This window comes from Hemicordylus capensis, chromosome 2, assembly GCF_027244095.1.
Source record: "Hemicordylus capensis ecotype Gifberg chromosome 2, rHemCap1.1.pri, whole genome shotgun sequence".
NCBI classification, from domain to species: Eukaryota; Metazoa; Chordata; class Lepidosauria; order Squamata; family Cordylidae; genus Hemicordylus; species Hemicordylus capensis.
The window spans coordinates 221,396,038-221,416,488 of NC_069658.1; the positions used below are offsets into that span (position 1 = coordinate 221,396,038).

General features: G+C 57.6%; 1 protein-coding gene across 4 annotated transcripts in view; it reads right to left on the reverse strand.

Moving 5' to 3' along the window:
- Window positions 1–15,868, reverse strand: part of LOC128344996 (AP-4 complex accessory subunit RUSC2-like) — a 38,159-nt gene extending 22,291 nt beyond the window's left edge. Inside the window, exons 1-2 of one of the 4 annotated variants that reach the window (XM_053296193.1) lie at window positions 15,360–15,868; window positions 3,064–5,022 (exon numbers count right to left, since the gene is read on the reverse strand). In XM_053296193.1, the coding sequence (XP_053152168.1) occupies window positions 3,064–4,909 (1,846 nt within the window). In that variant the 5' untranslated portion in view covers window positions 4,910–5,022; window positions 15,360–15,868. The other 3 variants (XM_053296196.1, XM_053296195.1, XM_053296194.1) reach the window with 3 other exon arrangements.
- Between the last annotated feature and the right edge of the window lie 4,583 nt (window positions 15,869–20,451).

Genomic DNA, 20,451 nt, shown 5'->3' on the forward strand with positions numbered 1-20,451 from the left:
CTTGGAGAAGCCAGGGAGGGAACTGGGAACCTTCTGCTCTTCCCAGAGTGGCTCCATCCCCTGAGGGGAATATCTTACAGTGCTCACATGTGGTCTCCCATTCAAATTTATTTATTTATTTATTTAAAATATTGATGCCCCGCCCCTCCAGTGCACTACTGCTCGGGGCAGATCACAGCAATAAGATTGACACAAGATACAATAAAAGTAATAAATTAACTTAATTTAAAAAACAAAAAAGTTGTCAGATTGAAAACCACAATCATTATTAGGTTCAAATCAAAACTGAAAATTATAAAAAGCTAAGGAACCTACCAGATATAACAAAATAATAATAATGGAGCATTTAAAAGTCTCCTTAAAAAGGTGCATTTTAAGATGTTTTTTTAAAACACTGGAAGCATGGCGAAGCTCTTCAGGGAGGGCGTTCCAAAGCCGAGGGGCCACAACCGAAAAGGCCCTGTCTCTAGTCCCCACCAACCGGATCTCTGTTAGTGATGGGGTCATGAGTAGGGCCTGAGATGATGAGCGGAGGGCCCTGGCAAATTCATATGGGCGAATGCGGTCCAACAGGTACCCTGGCCCCATGCCATGTAGGGCTTTACAACCAGGGTGGAGCCTGCTTAGCTAGGGAGACAAGTCATGCTTGTTACCACAAGACCAGCTCTCCTCTGCTGCCCTTCTCCAAGCTGAGATGGGGCTACCCAATGTCTCCTCAAGAGTAAGTATATCAGTGAGGCTCTACATAGCAATAGCAATAGCACTTACATTTATATACCGCTCTATAGCTGGAAGCTCTCTAAGCGGTTTACAATGATTTGGCATATTTCCCCCCAACATTCTAGGTACTCATTTTACCGACCTCGGAAGGATGGAAGGCTGAGTCAACCTTGAGCCCCTGGTCAGGATCGAACTTGTAACCTTCTGGTTACAGGGCGGCAGTTTTACCACTGCGCCACCAGGGGCTCGGTGGAGGGAGGCCACATGTGATCGGTGGAGGGAGGGAGCCGTTCCTGGATGGCCAAATCAGCTGCCCACACAACCACCGTCTCTGTCACGGAGCCGGTGGGGATCCTGGTGGTCCTTACGGCTGCTTGAAAGCAGGCTGGGCTCCCTTGGCCCCCTTTCAAGCGGTCGTGTGAAGAGCCTCAATGTTTCTTTACCTTAAAAGATTGTTCGTGATGCCGAACCATTATTTGGCTAAACTGTGTTGATCTGTGGTGAGAGACCTCTTCAAGCAACCCACATGTAAGCTAAAACTTAAGAGACTGGCTTTTTTGGACAGGATTCTAATCAGTATTTTGAAATCATTCCTCAAACTGGTTTCAGCAGATGGTAGCAGCCCATTAAGACTGGCCGGGGTGTGTGTGTGTGTGTGTGTGTGTGTGTGTGTGTGTGTGTGCGCCGAATGAGGCACAGCTGCCTCTGCTTCCTGGCAACTCAGGTTGCTCCGCTCTCTCTCCTGCGCTACCTGCAGGCTGACCATTTGTCAGGTAAAGCTCGGCAACTCTGTCTGATGATGGCCAGCCTGCAGGCAGTGCAACTCGAAGGCAGGGCAGGAGAGAGAGGAGCAACCCAAACGGCCTCCTTTGGGGCCTCCCTGGCTCATCAAGGTGATCTGCTACTGCTGGTAGCTCTCTGTCTCGTTATCTTCAATCACTGACCCCTCATGCTTTGCAACAAGCTTTGACTGGACTGCATTTCCAAACTCTGCCATGAAGGGCCCAGTTAACCAATGCCTCTGTGCCCGTGGTGCCCCCCAGGGGGAGGATATTGTGCCCGGTGCCCTCTTCTGCGCAGTGGCTGAAGAGGAGGAGTGATGGGATGTCAGCTGAGCACATCTCGAGCTGACTTTCAGATCCCGATCCTTTAGGTTACCAGCCAAGTGGCTCTGTTGGCCGCAGCTGCTAAAAAGATCCCAATCAGGGTTTCAAAGTCTATAGTCGTAAATTGTGTGTATGAGCAACTGATTTGATTCTATCCAGAAGTGGACAGGTTCTGCATTCTATATTGTAGTTCTCTTTCATTTTAACTCTAATTATTTCAGAATGTTAGTTCTATTTTATTGAAATGTCATTAATTATGCTTTGCTTTTATTAATTTATTATTATTATTATTATTATTATTATTATTATTATTATTATTATTATTATTTTGCATTTATATCCCGCTCTTCCTCCAAGGAGCCCAGAGTGGTATACTACATAGTTAAGTTTCTCCTCACAACAACCCTGTGAAGTAGGTTAGGCTGAGAGAGAAGTGACTGGCCCAGAGTCACCCAGCAAGTCTCAGGGCTGAATGGGGATTTGAACTCGGGTCTCCCCGGTCCTAGTCCAGCACTACACCACGCTGGCTCTCAATCACTTTTGGAGCGTCCACGTTTTTATTTTGGAACTTATAAGCTTTTTATGAAATACTGTAATAGCCAATGGTTGTATGCAATTAATAAACTCTTAGAGAAAGAGAGAGAGAACTGATAAAGGCAAAGAATTTCTGTTTTCAAAAGTCACATTTCGCCAGATCTAAAGATGCCTTGGAGATGATCCCACTGACCCACCTATAGGCTGCTTACAAAACCTAACGTGCCGCCCCCCCCCCACACGGGCAGAAGTGCTTCCCGGCAGCACCTACACTGTCCACATCGTGCCCCAGCAAAGGACGGGATCCCCATTTCACCCACAGGAAGCAGGCATCGCATCCGTGGACAATACGGACCGCCCGCCCTCCCTGACAGGCCTCGGTTGGCTCCAGAAGTGAAAGTGGGGCTGCCGGTGCCTAGAGAGCCATGGGCCCCTCAATCCACGGCAGCCAGTCTGGAGGCCAACTCAGGACGGCCCTTTGCAACCCCCATCCTGTCTCCAAGCTGCTATGTAGGAATCACTGCTTGAGATGGGTGGGGGTGGGGAGATGCTTAGCCAATTTGGCCCCAGCACCCCAGGTCTCGGGCAGAAGAGCGCACTCCAGACTGCCTGCCCTCCTTTGGGGCGTCTCTGCTGCTCCCTTGAAGCAGCCAGGAGAGAGGGGCCTATTTGTGACTCCCTCTCAGGTGGGGAAGACGCTTACCATCAGCTCGGGCGCGAACGTCCTTCTGTCCGAGGCCGCCGGCAGGACCGGTCCCTGCCTCCACCCAGGCCGAGAGAAATGGCTGCTCAAGCCCCCCTTCCCCACAGGAAGGTGTCCCCCTCCCAGAGGTGTTCAGCCCGCCCTCGGCGTGGTGGTGGTAGCCTTCGCAGCTGCGGTGGAGAGAGTGAAGCAAGGGCAGCGGGGGCAGGCTCTGGCTGTGGCCTGGCCCCCGCTTGTCCAGGAAGGCCCCGCTGTCCTTCTGGCACTCCGGAATGGGGGAGAACTCCAGGGAGGAGTCCCGGCTGGCCCGGAGCGGGGGAGAGGAGCCATTCTTCTTCCGGCCCTTGGCCAGCTCTGCAAAGGAGGTGACCCTCTTGGGGGGGGAGCTCTGGAGGGCCAGGGCAGGGCTGTCGCTCAGCTGGACTGGGCAACTCAGCATGCGCTCCAAGGAGCCCAGGCGGCTGGTGGGGCTGCGGTCCAGGTTGCGGTCGTAGCTCCGGGAACGCTGCCTCCCGCCAGCGAGGGTGGGAGGGGAAATGTTGACATAGACCTGCCCCTCGATGGCCTCCCTCGCGGCCTCTCCCTGCGACTCCTCCCGGGAGCCTTCCGAATCGCTCTCGGGCCGCTGGAACAGGTAGTACTCCGTGGGCTGCAGGGGGCTGCCCTTGCCGTGCTCCTCCGAGCAGCTGGTGATGGAAGAGCCCGCCGGGCTGGGAGAAGACTGGGAGGAGAGGTCGCAGGTGACCAGCTTGTAGTAGTTCTGGGTGGCCACCACTAGCCGCGCTTGGCTCTGGAAGCAGGCCGTGAGGTCCGAGCCCTCAGAGGCACAGGGCTCGCAGAGGGGCGGGCAGGAGTTGCAGTTGGCATCCAAGACGGGGGAAGCGGCCCCGTGGCACCCACAGGCCTGGCCGGAGCCACAGGGCATCTTGGCGTCGGTGGTGGGCGAGGAGTGCAAGTCCAGGTAAAAGGCCCCCGTCTCCGAGTGGCTGCCGGAGGAGGAGGAGGTGCAGGAGCGGTGGGCATGGGAGTGGCCGTTCATCTTGTGGTAGAGGGCGCTGAAGTTCACCAGGACGCCGTCCGAGCTGTTGCAGGAAGAGTCACTGATGTAGCCCGGCGGCTCCGACTGGCTGGAGAGGCTGGAGCAGCGGCAGCGCTGCAGCTCCGAGCTGGAGCAGCTGCACATCCGGCTGCGCCCCTCCTCCGGGTTGGCCATTAGCTCGTCGGCCTCGCTGGCCCACTCCTGCTCAAAGGAGAGGCTGGCGGGGTCCCCTCCCTGGCAGCTGTACTCGTCCAGCTCCATGCACTCGGGCGCCAGGCGGCTCCTCTTGCGGGCCTCCTCGCCGGTCAGCTGCTCCTCCTGGCCCTCCGCCACATCCAAGCGGCTGGCAGCGCTCCAGGGCTTCAGCCCAGCCTTGGCGGCGTCGTGCAGGTGGAAGGGCGGCGGCATCAGTGCCTGCAGGTGGGAGGCCGACTGGCCGGGGTGGAGGTGGAAGGACTTCTGGCCCGGCTCATCCTCGCCGAGCTCCTGGGCCTCGCTCTGGCTCCGCTGGAAGGGGTTGTGGCGCTTGGGGGCCGCCAGCTGCCGCCTGCCTCGGTCTTCTGGCGTCTCGGCCGAGGCCGGGCCCGGCTCTGAAGCCTGGAGCAAGCTGCTGAAGCCCAAGGAGTCCGCCTGAGAGAGGTCCCGCTCCGAGAGGCAGCTGGTCCGCGCCGCCCCCAGCTCCGACTGGCCGAAGGGGTTGGTCCGCTGGCTGGCACCGCAGCACTGCCGGTCGGGGACCTGGCAATGCACCAGGGGGATGTGGTGGACGATCAGCGTTTCTCCGGTCAGCTGGGGGGCGCTATCCATCCTCAGCAGCGCTCACCAAGACACCCGCTGCGCTGAGGCTACCCATGGAAGAGCGCTGGGCTGCAGGCCAGGCCGCAAGGAGGCCGCTTCCCGGGAAGGCATGCAAAGGAGACCTGGACAGAGAGGAGAAAGAGCACAGAGTCAGCAGCCTGGAAGGAGGGCAGCAGTCAGGAGTGCGGCTGGTCACGGCGGGGCAGCCTTCCGGGGCCACCTTCCCAAAGCCCGCCCTCCGCAGCATGGATGGAGACCAGCAACTGACAGCGGGATCTGGCCCGCAGAACACCGCCCAGCCACAGCCCATTCACAGCATGAACCACCAGGTATCCCTGCACAGAGGAACGAGCATTTCCCCGCCTCACTCGTGGAGCAGACGCAACCAGGAGCTCTGAAGCCGTGGCGAGATTCCCCCAGAGGCAAACGTGGGGGGGGGCATAACCTGGAGGGCGGGAGACTGAGATCCTCTGGAGAAAGCAGCTCATGGGGAAGAAGGGCTGGGGGGGGGGTGATGTATTGGGATAGCCTTGACCCAATAGGGGAGGTTCGTTCCTGGGCAGATGGAGCCCAATATCAGCCCAGACGAGAGGACTTACAATCAAAGCTTTATTATGCTCTTAAGTAGCATAGGTACTGCTCGACTAACGTTCAGAGCAGGACAAAGGACCATACAGAAAGCAACACATTTATAGTCAAAAGTATTCTTCAAAATGCAGCTGCATAGCAATCTCATCATCATAATTGGCCAAGGTTAGGGAACGTGTGCAGACTGCCAGCCAGACTTATCTTTCAGCACTAGCGGGTTACCTTGACTTTAAGGAAAAGGAAAAGTACCAGTAAACAGTCTCGAGAACTTTGCTCTTCTTGCAAAGCCTTGAGCTTACTTAAACATAATGGCGTTGCTTATGTCAAGCTGTGCACTTCTATATCTAATTTGCCATACATCAGGGGGGCCGGGTTCCAGAGTCATCCGGGACTCAACAGTACAGAGTTGTAGTCATGCATGTCTGCAAGGCTGCCCCGTGAGGAATGCAGGCCCCAGCCCATGGAGGCATTGTGGCAGCCTCCACAACAGCCAAGCCTGTGACTGGGGAGTGGCTGGAAGCAGAAGTCAAGTTGGGGTCTCAGCCCCCAAGCTAGCACCTGAGACCCTCTCTCTGTTCAAGCTGCAGTTGACAGTGGCGCTCCCAAGGACAGCCTCCGGCCAGGGTAGCCACATCCAAGGCCCGGAGCCATCACTGTCTGGAGCTAGGAATGTGAAGGTCTTGCAGCCACAGAGCAAATGCCCGCTGGGCTGCTCTCTCGTCTGGAATACCCACCAGAGGGAGGGGCAAAGGCCTCGCGTGCTCACTCACCCTGGTACGCTGAGCTGAATCCTGGGAGGATGGATGGACTTGCCCAAGAACAGAGAGCTGGGCAAGGGGAAAGACAGTTCCATAACTCGGACTGGTGGAACTCACTGCCACTGGATGTGGAGGTAGCCACTGCCTTCGATGGCTTTGAAAAGGCATTAGATAAATCTATGGAGAAGAGGCGGAGGAGATGGGTGGGGAGGGGAGGGGAAAGGCCTGCCACTGGCTCTGAGCTGTGGACCTTCACAAGTATAGGCAGTCTGCCCCCGAATACCAGGGACCGGAAGCCCAAGAGCGGAGAGGACCAGCTGCCTTCTTGCACTGCTCGTGGGCTTCTCAGAGGCATCTGGCTGGCAGCTGTGGGAGGCAGCAGGGCAGGATGGGCCCTCCTCAGCCTGACCCAGCAACCAGGTCCCCCCGTTGTCCCTGCAAGCAAAAGGCAGCCACAGAGCACACCAGGGAGGCTGCCTTCTGCTGAGCTCGACTCTTGCCGGAAAAGCCTCTGATCTCCCTCAGCTGGGCTCAGGGAGGCAAGAGTCCTCTGGAGCCCTCCAGACTCACGGACTGGCCAAGGAATCTCCTTCCTTGCACAGTGCCAAGCGGGCCACAAGCTGGTGCCATCCATGATGCACCTCTTTCTTAAGGTGCCACCCTCATCCTTTGCTGTAATTTATGGCATTCCTAAGAGGAGAATGAGGCTCTGGATCTCAGGGCAAGCTCATGCATCATCCAGGAGGGCCTTGCCATGTTCCAAAGCAATGCCAAGGCCTTGTAGTTTGGCAAGCGCTTCCACAGATGCAAGGTTTGCACATTTACTTTGGTTTTGGCTAGAGGAGTTCAGGAAACCCACACTGACCTGGATGGTCATCGGCACCCTGATACCCCAAGACCGGGCTGTGCTAGGAATCAACACAGCGGGGACACCAGGAGTCTGGAAACTGGCTGGTGCTTTCCCCCACTCGACTGCCTCCATTTATTTGGACTGCCTCCATTTATTTGGATTTAAGTGGACTCTGACTACATACTGCCCTTCATGTCTCCACTGCTAAGAGAAGGCTTGTAACAATCAGAGGAGTGGGGGCCGGGGGAATACAAAAGCCCTCCTCTAGATGTGGATCTGAACCATGCAGTCAGATCCAAGCACTTAAGCAAGAATAAATTCCCTGGCGTGCCTAGCTAAACTGGTCTCTATCCTCCCTGCTTCCTTCCAGCTTAAGGAACTCCCAGCTGATCCCCATCCCAAGGCTGTTAGTCTCCCCTTTCCCTACAGTAGCTGCTGACCAGACCTCACTCCGAGGCAGAGTGGATTTGATTTAAATCAAACTGATTTAAATCACGATTTAAATCACGATTTAAATCACTAGCAGGGTGGATAAAAATCAAAAAAATCCGATTTAAATAAAAAAAATCGGATTTAAATAAAAAAAATCAGGTTTTTTAATTTAAATCTGATTTTTTTGATTTAAATTGGATTTTTTAAATTTTTATCCACCCTGCTAGTGATTTAAATCGTGATTTAAATCAGTTTGAATTAAATCAAATCCACCCTGCTCCGAGGCCACTCCAGAGAGGGAAGACCTGTGCTCTCGCCTCCCCCTCCCCAGCTCCTCTCTAGGCTGGGGTCCAGGGAGCCCCTCGCTCTGCCCTGGGCCACAGGGGGCTTTGACTCTCCCGGGCTTTCTTCCTTGGGTGGAGGGGAGGCCCACCCTCCCAGCAGTTCCTCGGACTGAGGCCTGGCCCTCCTCACTCAAGCCTGAAGGTCACTGCAAGACCCCATCAGAGCTATGGGTTCCCACGGAGCAGCAAGAGTTTCCACAACCGAGAATTCCTCCGGGATCCATAGGAGGCAGCTGATATCAAAGGGCGAATTGTCCCATTATGATTTACTTCAGGAAGTGTGATGATATTGGGATCCCAGAGCAATGGCTGGGAGAGGAGGGCCGTCTGGGGCGGTCCTGGAATTAGGGGGCAGAAACAACCTAGGAACAGCCACCCCCATCTTTGTGAGCCACCCCAGAACAAATTGTTCTCTGGGCAGCTCACAACACAACTTTAAAATATACAATAAAAAAACACAACACATTAAATCATAACAGATCCAAGGGGGGGGGGGAGAAATTACAAAGTACAATACAAAGCCATTGAAGAACTCTTTAAAAACCAGAAAAGAACATTTTCTGGCATCTAAAAGAACAAAGTAATGAAGCCAGGTGAACCTCACTGGGGAGGCTATTCCATAAGCGGGGGGGGGGGGGGCACCATTCAAAAGGCCCTCTGCCTAGTAGCCACCCACCTCACCTCAGTTGGCAAGATCTTAAGGTCTGGGCTGGAAGAAGCCCCACTGGACAGTGGGACTTGCGTCTGGGTACACCTGTGCAGAATTGCAGTGTGACACCTCCTATGCGGGCTGGGGGATCCAACCCCCTCCACTTCTGCTGGGCTAAACCAACCACTGGAACCACATGGCCACTGACCACGCAGCCCTCCTCCTGTGAGCCCCCAGCATTAAAGTTGAGCCAAAGGAGCCCCCCGCCAAGACTCCTGGCCAAGCCAGAGTCACACCACACTGCTGCAGGCAGCTTGCCTGCACTCTGGCCTCTGTCCTGCCCCCTCCTCACTCTCCCTCCCATAAGCCAATTCCACCTAAATGTAATCACTCTCAGAGGCCGCCCTCTCAAGCAGCAACACCCCTCCCCCAACCATGTAGCCACAGCTGGAAAGAGCCCCCACCCACCCAGCATGGCGCACAGGCACTTGGAAGAGTAGGGGGCTTCGGGGAATGTCCTTCAGGGGGAGCTCCGCCCCTCCAAAGGCTCCCTGCTGCCGAGTCTTCAGACATGCCACTTCTTAGGTAGATGCCACTGGAGCGGGGCCTCTCCCAGAGATCACAGCTGAGCCATGCAGGGCAAGAGAGTTCGGGGGGGGGGGGGGTAGAGAGTCTCACGGCTTCCCATTTCTGGTGGCGGGACTTTCTGTGGGCCAGAGCCCGCTGCTGTGCTCCTGAAGGGATCTCCTCCATCGGTGAGGGAGGGGAGAAAGGGGAGGGGGCTTCCCAAGCAGGGGACCAAAGGCTCAGGACACCCAAGGAAGAGCAGTTGGGAGGAGATCCCCTTTGGATGCAGGATCCCCCTCTCAGGGCGAGTGCGTCAGCAGTGGGGTGGGAAGGAAGGGAGAGCCAAGGGGCCGGAGGAAGGCGTCCCTGAGTGGTGCAGAGGGAAGGCACAGGCAGGTCGAGCGGGGCCAGGACCCCGGAGTGGCCCAGAGGGCCAGGCGGCCACCGAGCAGGCGAGCGGGGGCCGTGGCTTCCGTTCACAAGAGCATGTTGGGGAGAGGGCCTGCCAGGCGGACCCTTCTTTGTGAGCAGCAACTGGGGCGATGCTAAGTATTCGCGGGGGGGGGGGTGTTGATCCACACTGCAGCCGCAGGTCCCAGGATCACCTGAGAGGGGACCAGGGAGGGGACCAGGGAGGGGCCCCTTTCGAAGACATGCAGCTGCCAGAGCAGCCAGTGGGGGCTTCGGGGCAGCAGCCAGCAGCACTGGGGAGTCTGCTGGGAACCACGTGGCCCCTGGGGCCGCACGGGGCACGTTCAAAACCAAGCCGCGGGACGCTGGGCTCTGCCATCGGCACCAGGTGCCCTTTGCCATTTTCCAGCCCAGCCCCACCCACAAGAAAGGCAAGAGTCCGCCCTCCAGGAGTTTGCCTGTCCAGGCAGATTTCCCAGCAGGCAGGAGCAGCGCCCCCTAACAGGTCAGGATTGGGGCCCCAAAGGAGGCACAGCCGCTTCTCCTTCCCGGAGCGCCGTCTGCTCCTCTCTTTCCCCTCCCCTCTTGCCCCAGCATCCCTGAGAGCCGCGCTGCCTGCAGACTGGCCATCTGTCAGGTAGAGTGGGGCGGAAGTGTGCAGCTCCACCTGACAAACAGCCTTCCCCAGCGGCTGCAAGGCTTTGAGGAACGGAAGCAGCGTGACTGAGGAGCCCACCAGGCTGGGGTTGTTTGCCCAGGAGATGGCTTGGTCCTCCTGCCTTCAGACTGGCCCTGCCCAGTGGCAGGCTGCCCTTCCTCTCCCAAGGCCCAGCCACTCCCAGGCTCACCTCCCTTCAGGCCCCATCCCTGGCTGCTCCCCACAGATGCCACCTCAACAGCCTTCAGAAAAGCCCCCTCCTTTCCTCCCTCTGCGGCTGGACAGCCACCTTAAAGATGGCACCGGGTGGTCTCTTGCCTGTAAACACCCCCGTTGGCTAGCAGGGGTTGGCTGTGGGTCTGCTCCATGTGCCCACAAGTGGCCTGTGTGGGGCTGTTCAACTTGTACACTGCTGCCCCCACAGAGAAGAACCAAATGAAGAAGCCTTTTCCATGAGGAAGCCAGGGTCCCCACCCAAGGTGCCTGTTAGCCACCCAAAGGGGAACAAGGAGTCGCCAGAGGGCCTGATTCAGGGGCTGAGTTGTGGCAAACAGACAGCGGGGGAGTGGGGGTGCCCTCCATGGTTCCAGAGGTCTGCCTGGTTCATGAAGCCCTGTTTCTGTCCCAGACTAGGCAAATGTGCTCCTGTATCCAGGATGGCCGTGGGGAGCTGCAAGGAGGCTGGGCCGGGCAGGCGGGACACCGGAGGGCCCTCTCTGCCCCCCTTTTCACAAGGTGGAGGGGAGGCCTAGCGGCTGCCCAGGGGGAAAGTGAAGGGATGCCCCAGGGCCAGCAGCTCCCCACCTGGCCTCATCTTCTCGTCCCGAAAGCACAGGTCTCAATGCCCGGAATTCGGGGGCTCTGCTCTGAGAAGCCTCCTCCCAGCACTGGTTCACCACACTTCCGCTGTCCAGAGAGAAAGCAGATGGGCTCTGCTCCCAGGTAATGTAGGGAAGGGATTGGGTCCCTCGACCCAAATCAAGCTACCTCCCTGGCATCTCTCCAAGGTCTCCTACTGGTCTAGGGTTCTGAAGAAGAGCATTGGTGGGCAGTCAAATCCCTTGAGATGGACGTGGCTCCCTCCTTCCCACGGTCTTTCCCTGCCAGTGAGGGACCCGAGCCGGGGGGGGGGGGGGAGGCGGCCATTTCCCTTGCACCAGGCCACAGCAGTGGCACTCTTCAGCTGGTGGGCCTTTCCATTGCTGGGTGGCCTCCTCTGCTCCTGTCACCTCCTGCAGATGTGCCTGGCTGGCCCAGCCTCTCCCCTCCTCCTCCTCCATCCAGTCCCCTTCTCTGCTTGGGAGCAGCCACCAGCTGACACAGCCTGGTGTCCCCTCCAGTCTCCCTCCTGTGCACTCCAAGGGCAGGGCTGGAGCCGGAGAGAGTGGCCCAAAAGGGCTGTGGCAGGAGCTGGGGGTGTGGTGGCTCCTCTGTAAGCTCCCCCCCCCCTCGCCGCCGCCCCGCCAGATCTTTCCGCGTCCAGCTCTTTCCAAGTCCAGCTCCTCCTGCCCACAAGCTGCCACCATCAGAGCCCAGAGCTGTCTCGCCATGGGTGGGGCGTGGTGGGTGAGCAGAGACCCAATGAGGGCCAGGGAGGATGACTCGGCAGCAGGATTAGGTCACGGAAATGAGAAAAGCAAGGAGCAGAAGCGCCTTCTTGGAGCAGCCAGACACGTAGCCAGAGCGGGGCAGGGCTGGGAAGAGGGTCTCTCCCTGGGATGGGGCGGGAGTCTGAGGAGGCACCAGTGGCCCTGAGCACGCCCCCACCCCCACCCCCGCACCTCTCCTTCTTTCTCTTGGTGTACTCTGAGGCTCAAACATGGAAGCTCTTTTATTGTTGGTTGCCGGTTATTTCATGAATGTATATTCTGCCTCTCTGAGATCGGCCGAGGTGCTTTACAAGGGATACAGTTTTAAAGAGCAACAATAATCCAATACAACCATCTGGCACTAATGAGAAACCGGTGAAACAGACAAGATCTGGGGAACAGCTAAACAGCAGCCCCCAAAGCAACTGAGATGATAAGAACCCAGTCAAAACACAGCTCAAAGCCGACTCCGGACCAACAACAATACAACTCAACAGACCACACCGGAATGCTCCAGGAATGGCAAATCTGGTAGTGAAGTCCAAAAGAGATTGCAAGCAGCTCCAAGAGGATCTCTCCAAGCTGGGGGAGTGGGCAACACAATGGCAAATGTGATTCAATGCTAGCAAGTGTAAAGCGCTGTATATTGGGGCAACCCGCCCCCTTCACATACACACTGATGAGGTCTGAGCTGCAACAAGCAAGAGGGGTGCTGCAAACTCTATCCATTATGCATACAGAGATGGACATGCCGGTTTCCGCCTCATTTCTCCTCCATTCTTCTAGCCCTGCTAGTCACAGAGAGTGGAAAGGAATTCCACAGTACCCTTCCGCCAGCCACCGAAATCTTGGCCCAGTTCTGAGATCTCCACAGGCATCGCACAGGCCCTTCCGCAGGGGTGGGAAGTTGACTTTTTCAAAATGGAAACCAGGATTCTCATCAGCCCAAGAGACAACACCCACCCCACCCCACTCTCCTCTCCTCTGGCCCACAGACCCCCAGCAGCATCCACCACACAGCCCTGCGCATGCCAGGCGGTCCATCCAGGCCAGCCACACTGGCCGGCAGAGCCTCTCCAGAGTGGCAGGCAGAGAGGGGCTCCCCCAGCCCTGCTGCCGCCTACCAGCCTTTTCAGAGGAGAAGGCTTAAACCAACCCCCCCAGCCCACCGGGGGGCTTCCATCCCCCACCTGGAGGAGGGGGCAATGTGGGGAGGGGGAGAGACATGCAGACACTTCAGGAGGGCTTCAGGTGCGTTTGACGCTAGTGCTCCTAGGCGCACCCCCCCCCGAGTGGGACAGCCCACTCTGGTTTTCAGCTTGCTTCCTGGCCCTGTTCAGACAAGGGCTCACCAGGCCAGCTGTGGTCAGTTGCTGGAGCCTTAGTTCCCCACCAGGGAAACAGCAACAGGAGGACAGAAGGCCATGGAGGCGGAGAAGTCTCTGCCAACCAACACAGCAGCAGAAGTGCTCAGCACTGAGAAGGGCCTGCCAGGCTCAAGTCTCCTGGGGGCCCCACAGCCCACTGTCCTCCTAAGCTGAAGAGGCAGCCAGTCCAGCTGCACAAGCCCCACAAGCCCTAGCCAGATGGCAACGCAGCTTGGAGGGGAGCCCCAGCCCAGCCCCCTTTAGGGCACAGCAAGGGAGCCTCCTGGGCAACCCCTCTCAGCTCCTACACCACTAGTGAGGGAGGAGAGCACCTGGCCTGGCGAAGCGGGAGGCTGGCTGGGGTTAGCGGGGAATTAAAGTGGGGAGCCAGGGAGATGGGTCAGGCAGGCCTCCCCTGCTCAGAGGCCCCCTCCACTGAGCCTGCTGGGGCAGAGACAAGGCCAACTAGATGGGGCCTTCTTTCTCAGGGCCTCTCCGGGACCCATCCTGGAAGCCCCCCTCGGCAGAGGGCAGGCCCTGAACGAGACCCTCTCCACCGCTGGGCCTGCGAATGGAGGCATTCCCTCCCCACGGCCGCCACTGCGCCCAGCTCGGAATCCGGCGAAGGGTGCTCTGCAACGCTCCAGACTCATCCTCACCCTGGCCGGAGACGCGCAGCGGGGTGTGCGGAGGAGGAGCGACGCAACTGGCCTAAGGACGGAGGGCAGCGCTTGCCTAGCAAGGCTCTCTGGGGCCGGCACGCAGCTTCTGGCCGCCGGGCTCTGCGGAGTCTCTCTCTGTCCTCCTCCATGAAACGGCGGAGCCAGGAGCGCAGCTGGCCGAGCAGGAGGAGAGGCCTCCACCCAGAGGGGCCTTTCCCCAGCTCGAGCCCGCCCCCCCTGCATCCAGCGCCGTCCCAGCCCAGAAGCCGCGGCTACCGCTCCCTCGCCGCCTCCCCAGCACAAGCAGGCAGCCTGAGGCGGGGCAGAGGCGCTGTCGCTCTCCTCCTCGGTTGGTGCTGCACTGCTGCGCAACCTGCACAAGCCGCGCCTAGGCAGGCTCTCCAAGCCGTGGAGAGAGCCCAGGCCGCTTCGGCCCAAGGAGCGCAGCCACGGGGCCTGCCTGTGCAAGAGCACAGCGCGCATATCTAGACGCCACGGCGGGGCTCGAAGACGATGACGGGGCTCGAAGACGACGGCGGAGCCCGCGGGGGAGGGAGCTCCTGCAGCAGCCCCCCTCTCGCCTTGTGTGCCGCTGCCAGCCAGCGGATCCCGGGGACGAGGCCGAGAAGCTCCCCCGTGCGTTGCCCCACCATGCACATGCTCCCGCCACGCACCTCAGCAAAGGCGACCATCAGCGCCCCCGCCCCCCGCTCCGGCATCCTCCCCCTCCTCCTCTTTGTTTTGCCAGCCCGCCGCCCGTCCCTTCTCAGAAGGCGTGGGGCATGATGCACCCCCCACCGCCTGTGGGTGCCCCCATCCAGGAGGGCAGCTGAGCCCAGACGCCGCAGCGGGGCTCGAAGAAGAAGACGACGGCGGAGCCCGCGGGGGAGGGAGCTCCCGCAGCAGCCTCCCTCTTGCCTTGTGTGCTGCTGCCAGCCAGCGGATCCCGGGGACGAGGCCGAGAAGCTCCCCCGTGCGTTGCCCCCCCAGCCCCGCCATGCACCTGCTCCCGCCGCGCGCCTCAGCAAAGGCGACCGTCAGCGCGCCCCCGCTCTGGCATCCTCCCCCTCCTCCTCTTTGTTTTGCCGGCCCGCCGCTGTCCCTTCTCAGAAGGCGGGGGGGCATGATGCACCCCCCACCGTCTGTGGGTGCCCCCATCCAGGAGGGCAGCTGAGCCAGCCCCTCGCCCGTCCCTTCACAGCTGCCGAGCTCTGCAACGGACAAACCCAGAGCGGCGCACAAAGGAAGGCAACCTGCAGGCGGTGGGGGGGGGGTAGTGGGGAGGGCGCCGAGGCTGCCACTGAGTCGGGCTCGGCTCGGGCACGGCGGCCTCCTCCTCCTCCTCGGATGCCTGGGACCCGCTCTTCGCCGCCTTCTGCCGCGGGTTGGGAGGGCGCACAAATCCAGCCCCCCACCCGCCAGCAAGGATGCCCTGCGGCAGGCTGGCAAGCGGTGGAGCAGCAGCAGCAGGAGCCGAGCAGGGCTGAGCAAAGGTCGCCCTCATCGGCGCCCCGGCCGGCCGGCGGACAAAGCGCCCGCCGGGGAGGGACCCCGTCTCCCTCCTGGCCCCCCAGCCCCGCTCACCTTCTCCAGGCGCCCGCAGCCCTCGCCCTGGCCGGGCCCGGTGGCGAAGTGGGCAGGCAGAGGCAGTGGCTGCAGCTCCTCCTCGTCGCCGGCTCCAGCTGCATCTCCGGCACGTGACGTCCGCCGGGAGGGGAGCCACCAGCCAGCCCAGCAGCCCCAAGGAGGAGCGGGATGCCGCGGCTAAGAGCCGCCCGGAAAAGTGGCGCAGGCAGCCTTGGTCTGCACGCGAGGAGCGAAACCCCACCCCCAGTCACAGACACTTGGGGGGGGGAGGGTTGCTGAGAAGGATGACTTGTGACCCCCCCACCCATCATGCTGCCCCGGGGAGGATGGCGAGAAATAAAGACCGCATCTGGGGCTGGCCGGCGGAATTCATTGCCAGAGGAACCCACAGCTTGGCTCTCAGCCCAGCCCTCCTCCTAGGAAAGCAGCAGCAGCCCCAGCCTGCCGCATTCCCCCATCAGCCGCAGACAAGGCAGGCTCCAGAGACCGGCGAGGCCGCTTTGGCTGGCTGGCCAAGCCAGGTTGAGCCGGGACGCTGTGGATGAGCACATGCGGCGGCGAAAGAAGAGCCTGCCCATTGCCCGTTTCCCTGGCCAGCTCTGGTCGTGTGCGCTCCATGGCGCGCTCCACCCTGGCGGAGGACAACCGCCTCAAGCAACAGGGCCCAATCCAGCCCGCAGCTGCGGACCTGGCAGAGCCCAGCTATAGTAGCAGCAGCTGCCCCACACACACACACCCTCCGGCGGCTCAGGCAGGGTTGAGGCTGCAGGCACACCTGGGAGGCCGCCTCCTCGGTCCAGGGAGCGCTCTGGCCCATGTGGATGGGCAGTGACATCTCTGGCTGGGCGTTATTTTTAACACTCCCTCCCGCCCTGCTTGCTCATGGCTGCTACATTCAGAGAATGAAAATAGTCTCCTGTGGTGGGCCCTATTTATACCCTGCAGCAGCAGAGTGGGGCTGCATTTGGCATCCTGGTGGCTGCAGGGGTCATGACAGACCCCCTTCCAGTTTTGGATCCCGCGTGCAAAGTTGGCACAGACCCCCAGAAGGGATTCGGGGGCGGGGGGGGCAGCCAACATGCCAAGAGGAGAGGCTCTGGACCAGGAGGTGCAAGCAGAGCTTTTGGGAAGGAGAAAGGGCCTTCCCAGCAGGGAACGCGCTGGGAATAATTGATCAGGGATCTTGAACCTGGGTTCAAGAGACATCCCCCCGCCCCGCCACCCATGGACTCAAGATGTGGCCTTTGGGTGGAACGCCTCTCTCTGAGCCTCAGTTCTCCACCTGTAAAGCTGGAATTGGCATGGCCCATCTTATATGGTTGTTGTGGAAGACACACACACAACGAAGATTGCATGACTGATAAGCAAACAAACTATTTTTAACAGGAGACAAGAATAAATTCAGGCTGAGTTCTAACTCCATTACTCATATTCACTGTCATGCATTCCTTAATCCTGGGGATTTCTTAAATATTTTTAGATCTCCAACAACACCATACAGCCCATGAAACAGTAAAACCTCACAAGACAGCCACCAAAGAGTGAGTAAGCTCCTCCTACTGACACAAAGATCCACCCTTTACAAGAGCATGGGGGGGTGGTTTACATTCTGGGGAGTGGTGGTAGATTTAAAGACTGGATAATGTCAAGAGCTGGTCTCCGCAGAGCACACCTTGGCGGAGCAGGAGGGTCCGAGCACTTTTCAAAAATGGTCACCGGCCATGTGATGGAATGGCCCTTCGAGGGTCCGAAGTGAGAGTTGCCAGCGCAGAACCACTCTGGCCCCAAAAGACTCCGCGAGACTGGGAGAAGAAAGAAGCCAGTCTGAATGGGGAGGGAAAAGTGGGCCCAGAGAGCTCCAAGGACTCCTCAACCAGAAGGCGGAGATTCATCAACAAGCACACAATCTTCCTCATGGCCCCAGTTACAGGAGGGAAGCCATCCCTCCAGATGCCCTGCAGCATTCAAGCCCCTTCTTTGCTTGCAGGGAGCCCTGAAGAAGCTCTCACCTTGCAGGCACTGCCTCAGCAAGGGCTGGAAGGCTCTGTCTCTGCACTGCCTGTCGCGCCCGCCTCTCCTCTCGGCTGAGTTCCTCCTCCCCCGTGCAGAGCCCCAGTTCAGGAGGAGGTGGCCAGAGCTGTTGTCCAGCAGGGACGAGAGGCCTGGCCTGCTAATGAAAAGGCCCACTGTCAGCAGCACCACTAATGCTCCAGGGAGGGGGGGGCCTGGCTGGCAGCACAGGCGCCACTTGGATGACGGGAGAAACGCCACACTGCTGCTGCCCTGGAAGCTTGCCCTGCCACTGGCACAGCCATGGTGGTGCCTCCTTCAGCTGGGCCACTCTCTTCCCAGAGTGCCCACCTCCGAGTTCCACTGGGTTCTCCAGCTTGCCCCCCTGGCATTCCCAGATCCATCTCCTGGCTTGCAGCCTTTGGCCTGGGTTCCTCCAGCAAATATCCAGGTGACGGCTTGCCCCATCTGGGTCTCTCTGATGCCAAGAGGAAAGGAAGGATGTGCCCCATGGACTACTAACGCTTGGCTTCAACAAACGCAAACAATTCTAGAGCCCAGTCCATCATGTTGCCTTTTCTGTAACAGCAAACAAAAGATTTTTTTTTTTAATCCAAGGTGAAAAATCCCTCCTAGTCACAATCCACGCTTTCCTTATAAGTTTAGCTGGTTTCTTCTCTGCCTCTAACGCCGCCGCCTCCTTCAGGCAGGCACCCACCAGTTCTCCATGGGCAACTCAGAGGCCTTTGGATCAGGCGCCCTTGGAAATAGCCTTTCTTCCCTCCATGAGGCAGCCTTGACCTGGCAACCTTAACAAATGCAGCCAGATCCCCTCTGCTCAGTTCCTTCCTGAGCTCAAAGAATCAGGGAGGTGTTTTTACCTCCCGATGAAGCCAGACTGGCATCTCCATATCCTCCCGTCCAGAGGATATGGACTTTGATTTTGGCTGTATGCAGATGAAAATGTCCATCCATGTTCAGGCCCCTGCAGCAAGACACAGGAAGAGATGGAGGAGAGTTTCCCAGCAACCCCTGTTACTCTGTTCCCTCCATCAGGTCACCCAAAGCCTGCCCACTCCCTCCCTGCGGTTTCTGTCCAGTACTGCGGCACAAATCCACCTGCCCGAGCTCTCTCAACATTAGGCCTCGTTCCCCAAGGCCACGTCGTCGTCTGGCTCAGTGTGGCAGCAGCTCCTTGCAATGGGTTCACTCCACAGCATCACTCCTGATACTGACATAAATTTTGGTACTTAGATCCTTGCCCTTCATGGCCAGTAAAATCTGCCAGGGAAGGAACAGGTAGGTGGTTGGGGCCAATTATTAATGCTTCACTAAGAGAGGGCAAGATGCTATCGAGCCTCAAGCAAGCAGTGGTAAGACCACTATTAAAAAAGCCCTCCCTTGATTCCTCCAATTTTGATAACTATTGACCTGTTTCAAATCTTCCTTTTTAAAGCAAGGCGATAGTGTGTGTGTGGTGTCTGTGCAGCTGCAAAGGGTCTTGGATGATACGGATTACCTAGACCAGGGATTCTCAGTGTGTGGGTCCCCAGATGTAACTGGACTTCAACTCCCATAATTCCCAGCCAAAGGCCACTGGGGCTGGGGATTATGGGAGTTGAAGTCCAATAACATCTGGGGACCCACACGTTGAGAAACCCTGACCTAGACCCTTTTCAAACTGGCTTTTGCCCTGGGTTTGGGAAAATGCCTTGGTCACCCTGGTGGATGACCTATGCCGGGAACTAGGCAGGGGAAATGTGTTCCTGTTGGTTCTGCTGGCCCTCTCAATGGCATTTGATACTCTGGGTGTGCTGACACTGAGAGAGGCTAAATTGTCAGACGGGACTGGGCCTTTTCTGTTGTAGCCCCAGGCTCTGGAATGCTCTTCCAGTGAATGTCCGCTCCTTGACATCTGTGGCTGTTATTAAAAAAATAACTAAAGAACATTTTATTTGTTCAGGTGTTAACCCTTTAGGGGGCTGCTTTCCTGTTTCTGTTTATCTTTTTAATTTTGTTTGTATTTTGCTGTTTTATGGTTTTTACTATTTCACTGATTTTAAGGTTTTAGATGTAACTTTTATGGAATTTTATTGTATTAACTTTTATAAAACGCCTTGAGATGCATTATGAAAGGTGGTATAAAAACTGAACAATAAATAAAATGAAATGAAAAAATTGCCCTTTGTCACTGTTTCTAGAACCCAACAATCAGTCCATCGATGGGCGAAAAGAAAGTTGGATGGAGGATGCCTGACAGTTGGATGGAGGATGCTTCTGGTCAGGAAGACTGCTTCCTGGGACTCTTGGCAGAAGTGGTGGGTGGTTCCGAAGAAGTGCATGCAAATCCTCTATACCTTGGGACTTCTGCTGATACTTGGAAGATGCTGTGCTTTTGGCAGGAGGGTGGAACCTTGAACTTGCAGAGCCTTTTTCTTATCTCTAGTTTCTACCAGGATCTTGTCTAGTGGTTCACCAAACAACTCCTCCCCACCACACACACCAAGAAGGGGGATCTGGCCAACTACACCTGGGAGCCAGTGTTGACGTCCCAATCATGTAGCAACATATTCTCCCTGGCAACAGCGTTGGCAACCATGTCTCTGGGGCAAAATTGGACAGTGTCAAAAGAAGAGTCTGCCAGTACTGTGGCTGACAAGGCAATCTTCTTTAGACTGTCCTTAAGAAACTTAGGGATCAAATCAGTGGAGGCCAACTCCTCCACCCACAGATAGACAGCCCTGGAGAACAGAGAGTTGGTGATGGAGGTTCTAAAACACATAGCAGAGGCCTGAAAGGATTTGCGAAGGGCCACTTCATTTGTCACTTGGGTCTTTGGGACCCCCTTCCCCCGCAAAAGGGAGGACTGCAGAAGAGGTGGATTCACTATGGGAACCCTGAGGGATTTCATGAATGTGACTAGCAGAGTGTAGTTTGTTATTAATCTTGTGCACCTGCTGTGCCCTAGCTGGTAGATCCCATTCCCCTTCCTCGCCCGTTCAAAGGATTCTTTGGTTCAGCTATGGTGTGAAGCCCTCCCAGTATCATGCACTTCCTTTCAGCCTGGTGTTGGGTCCTC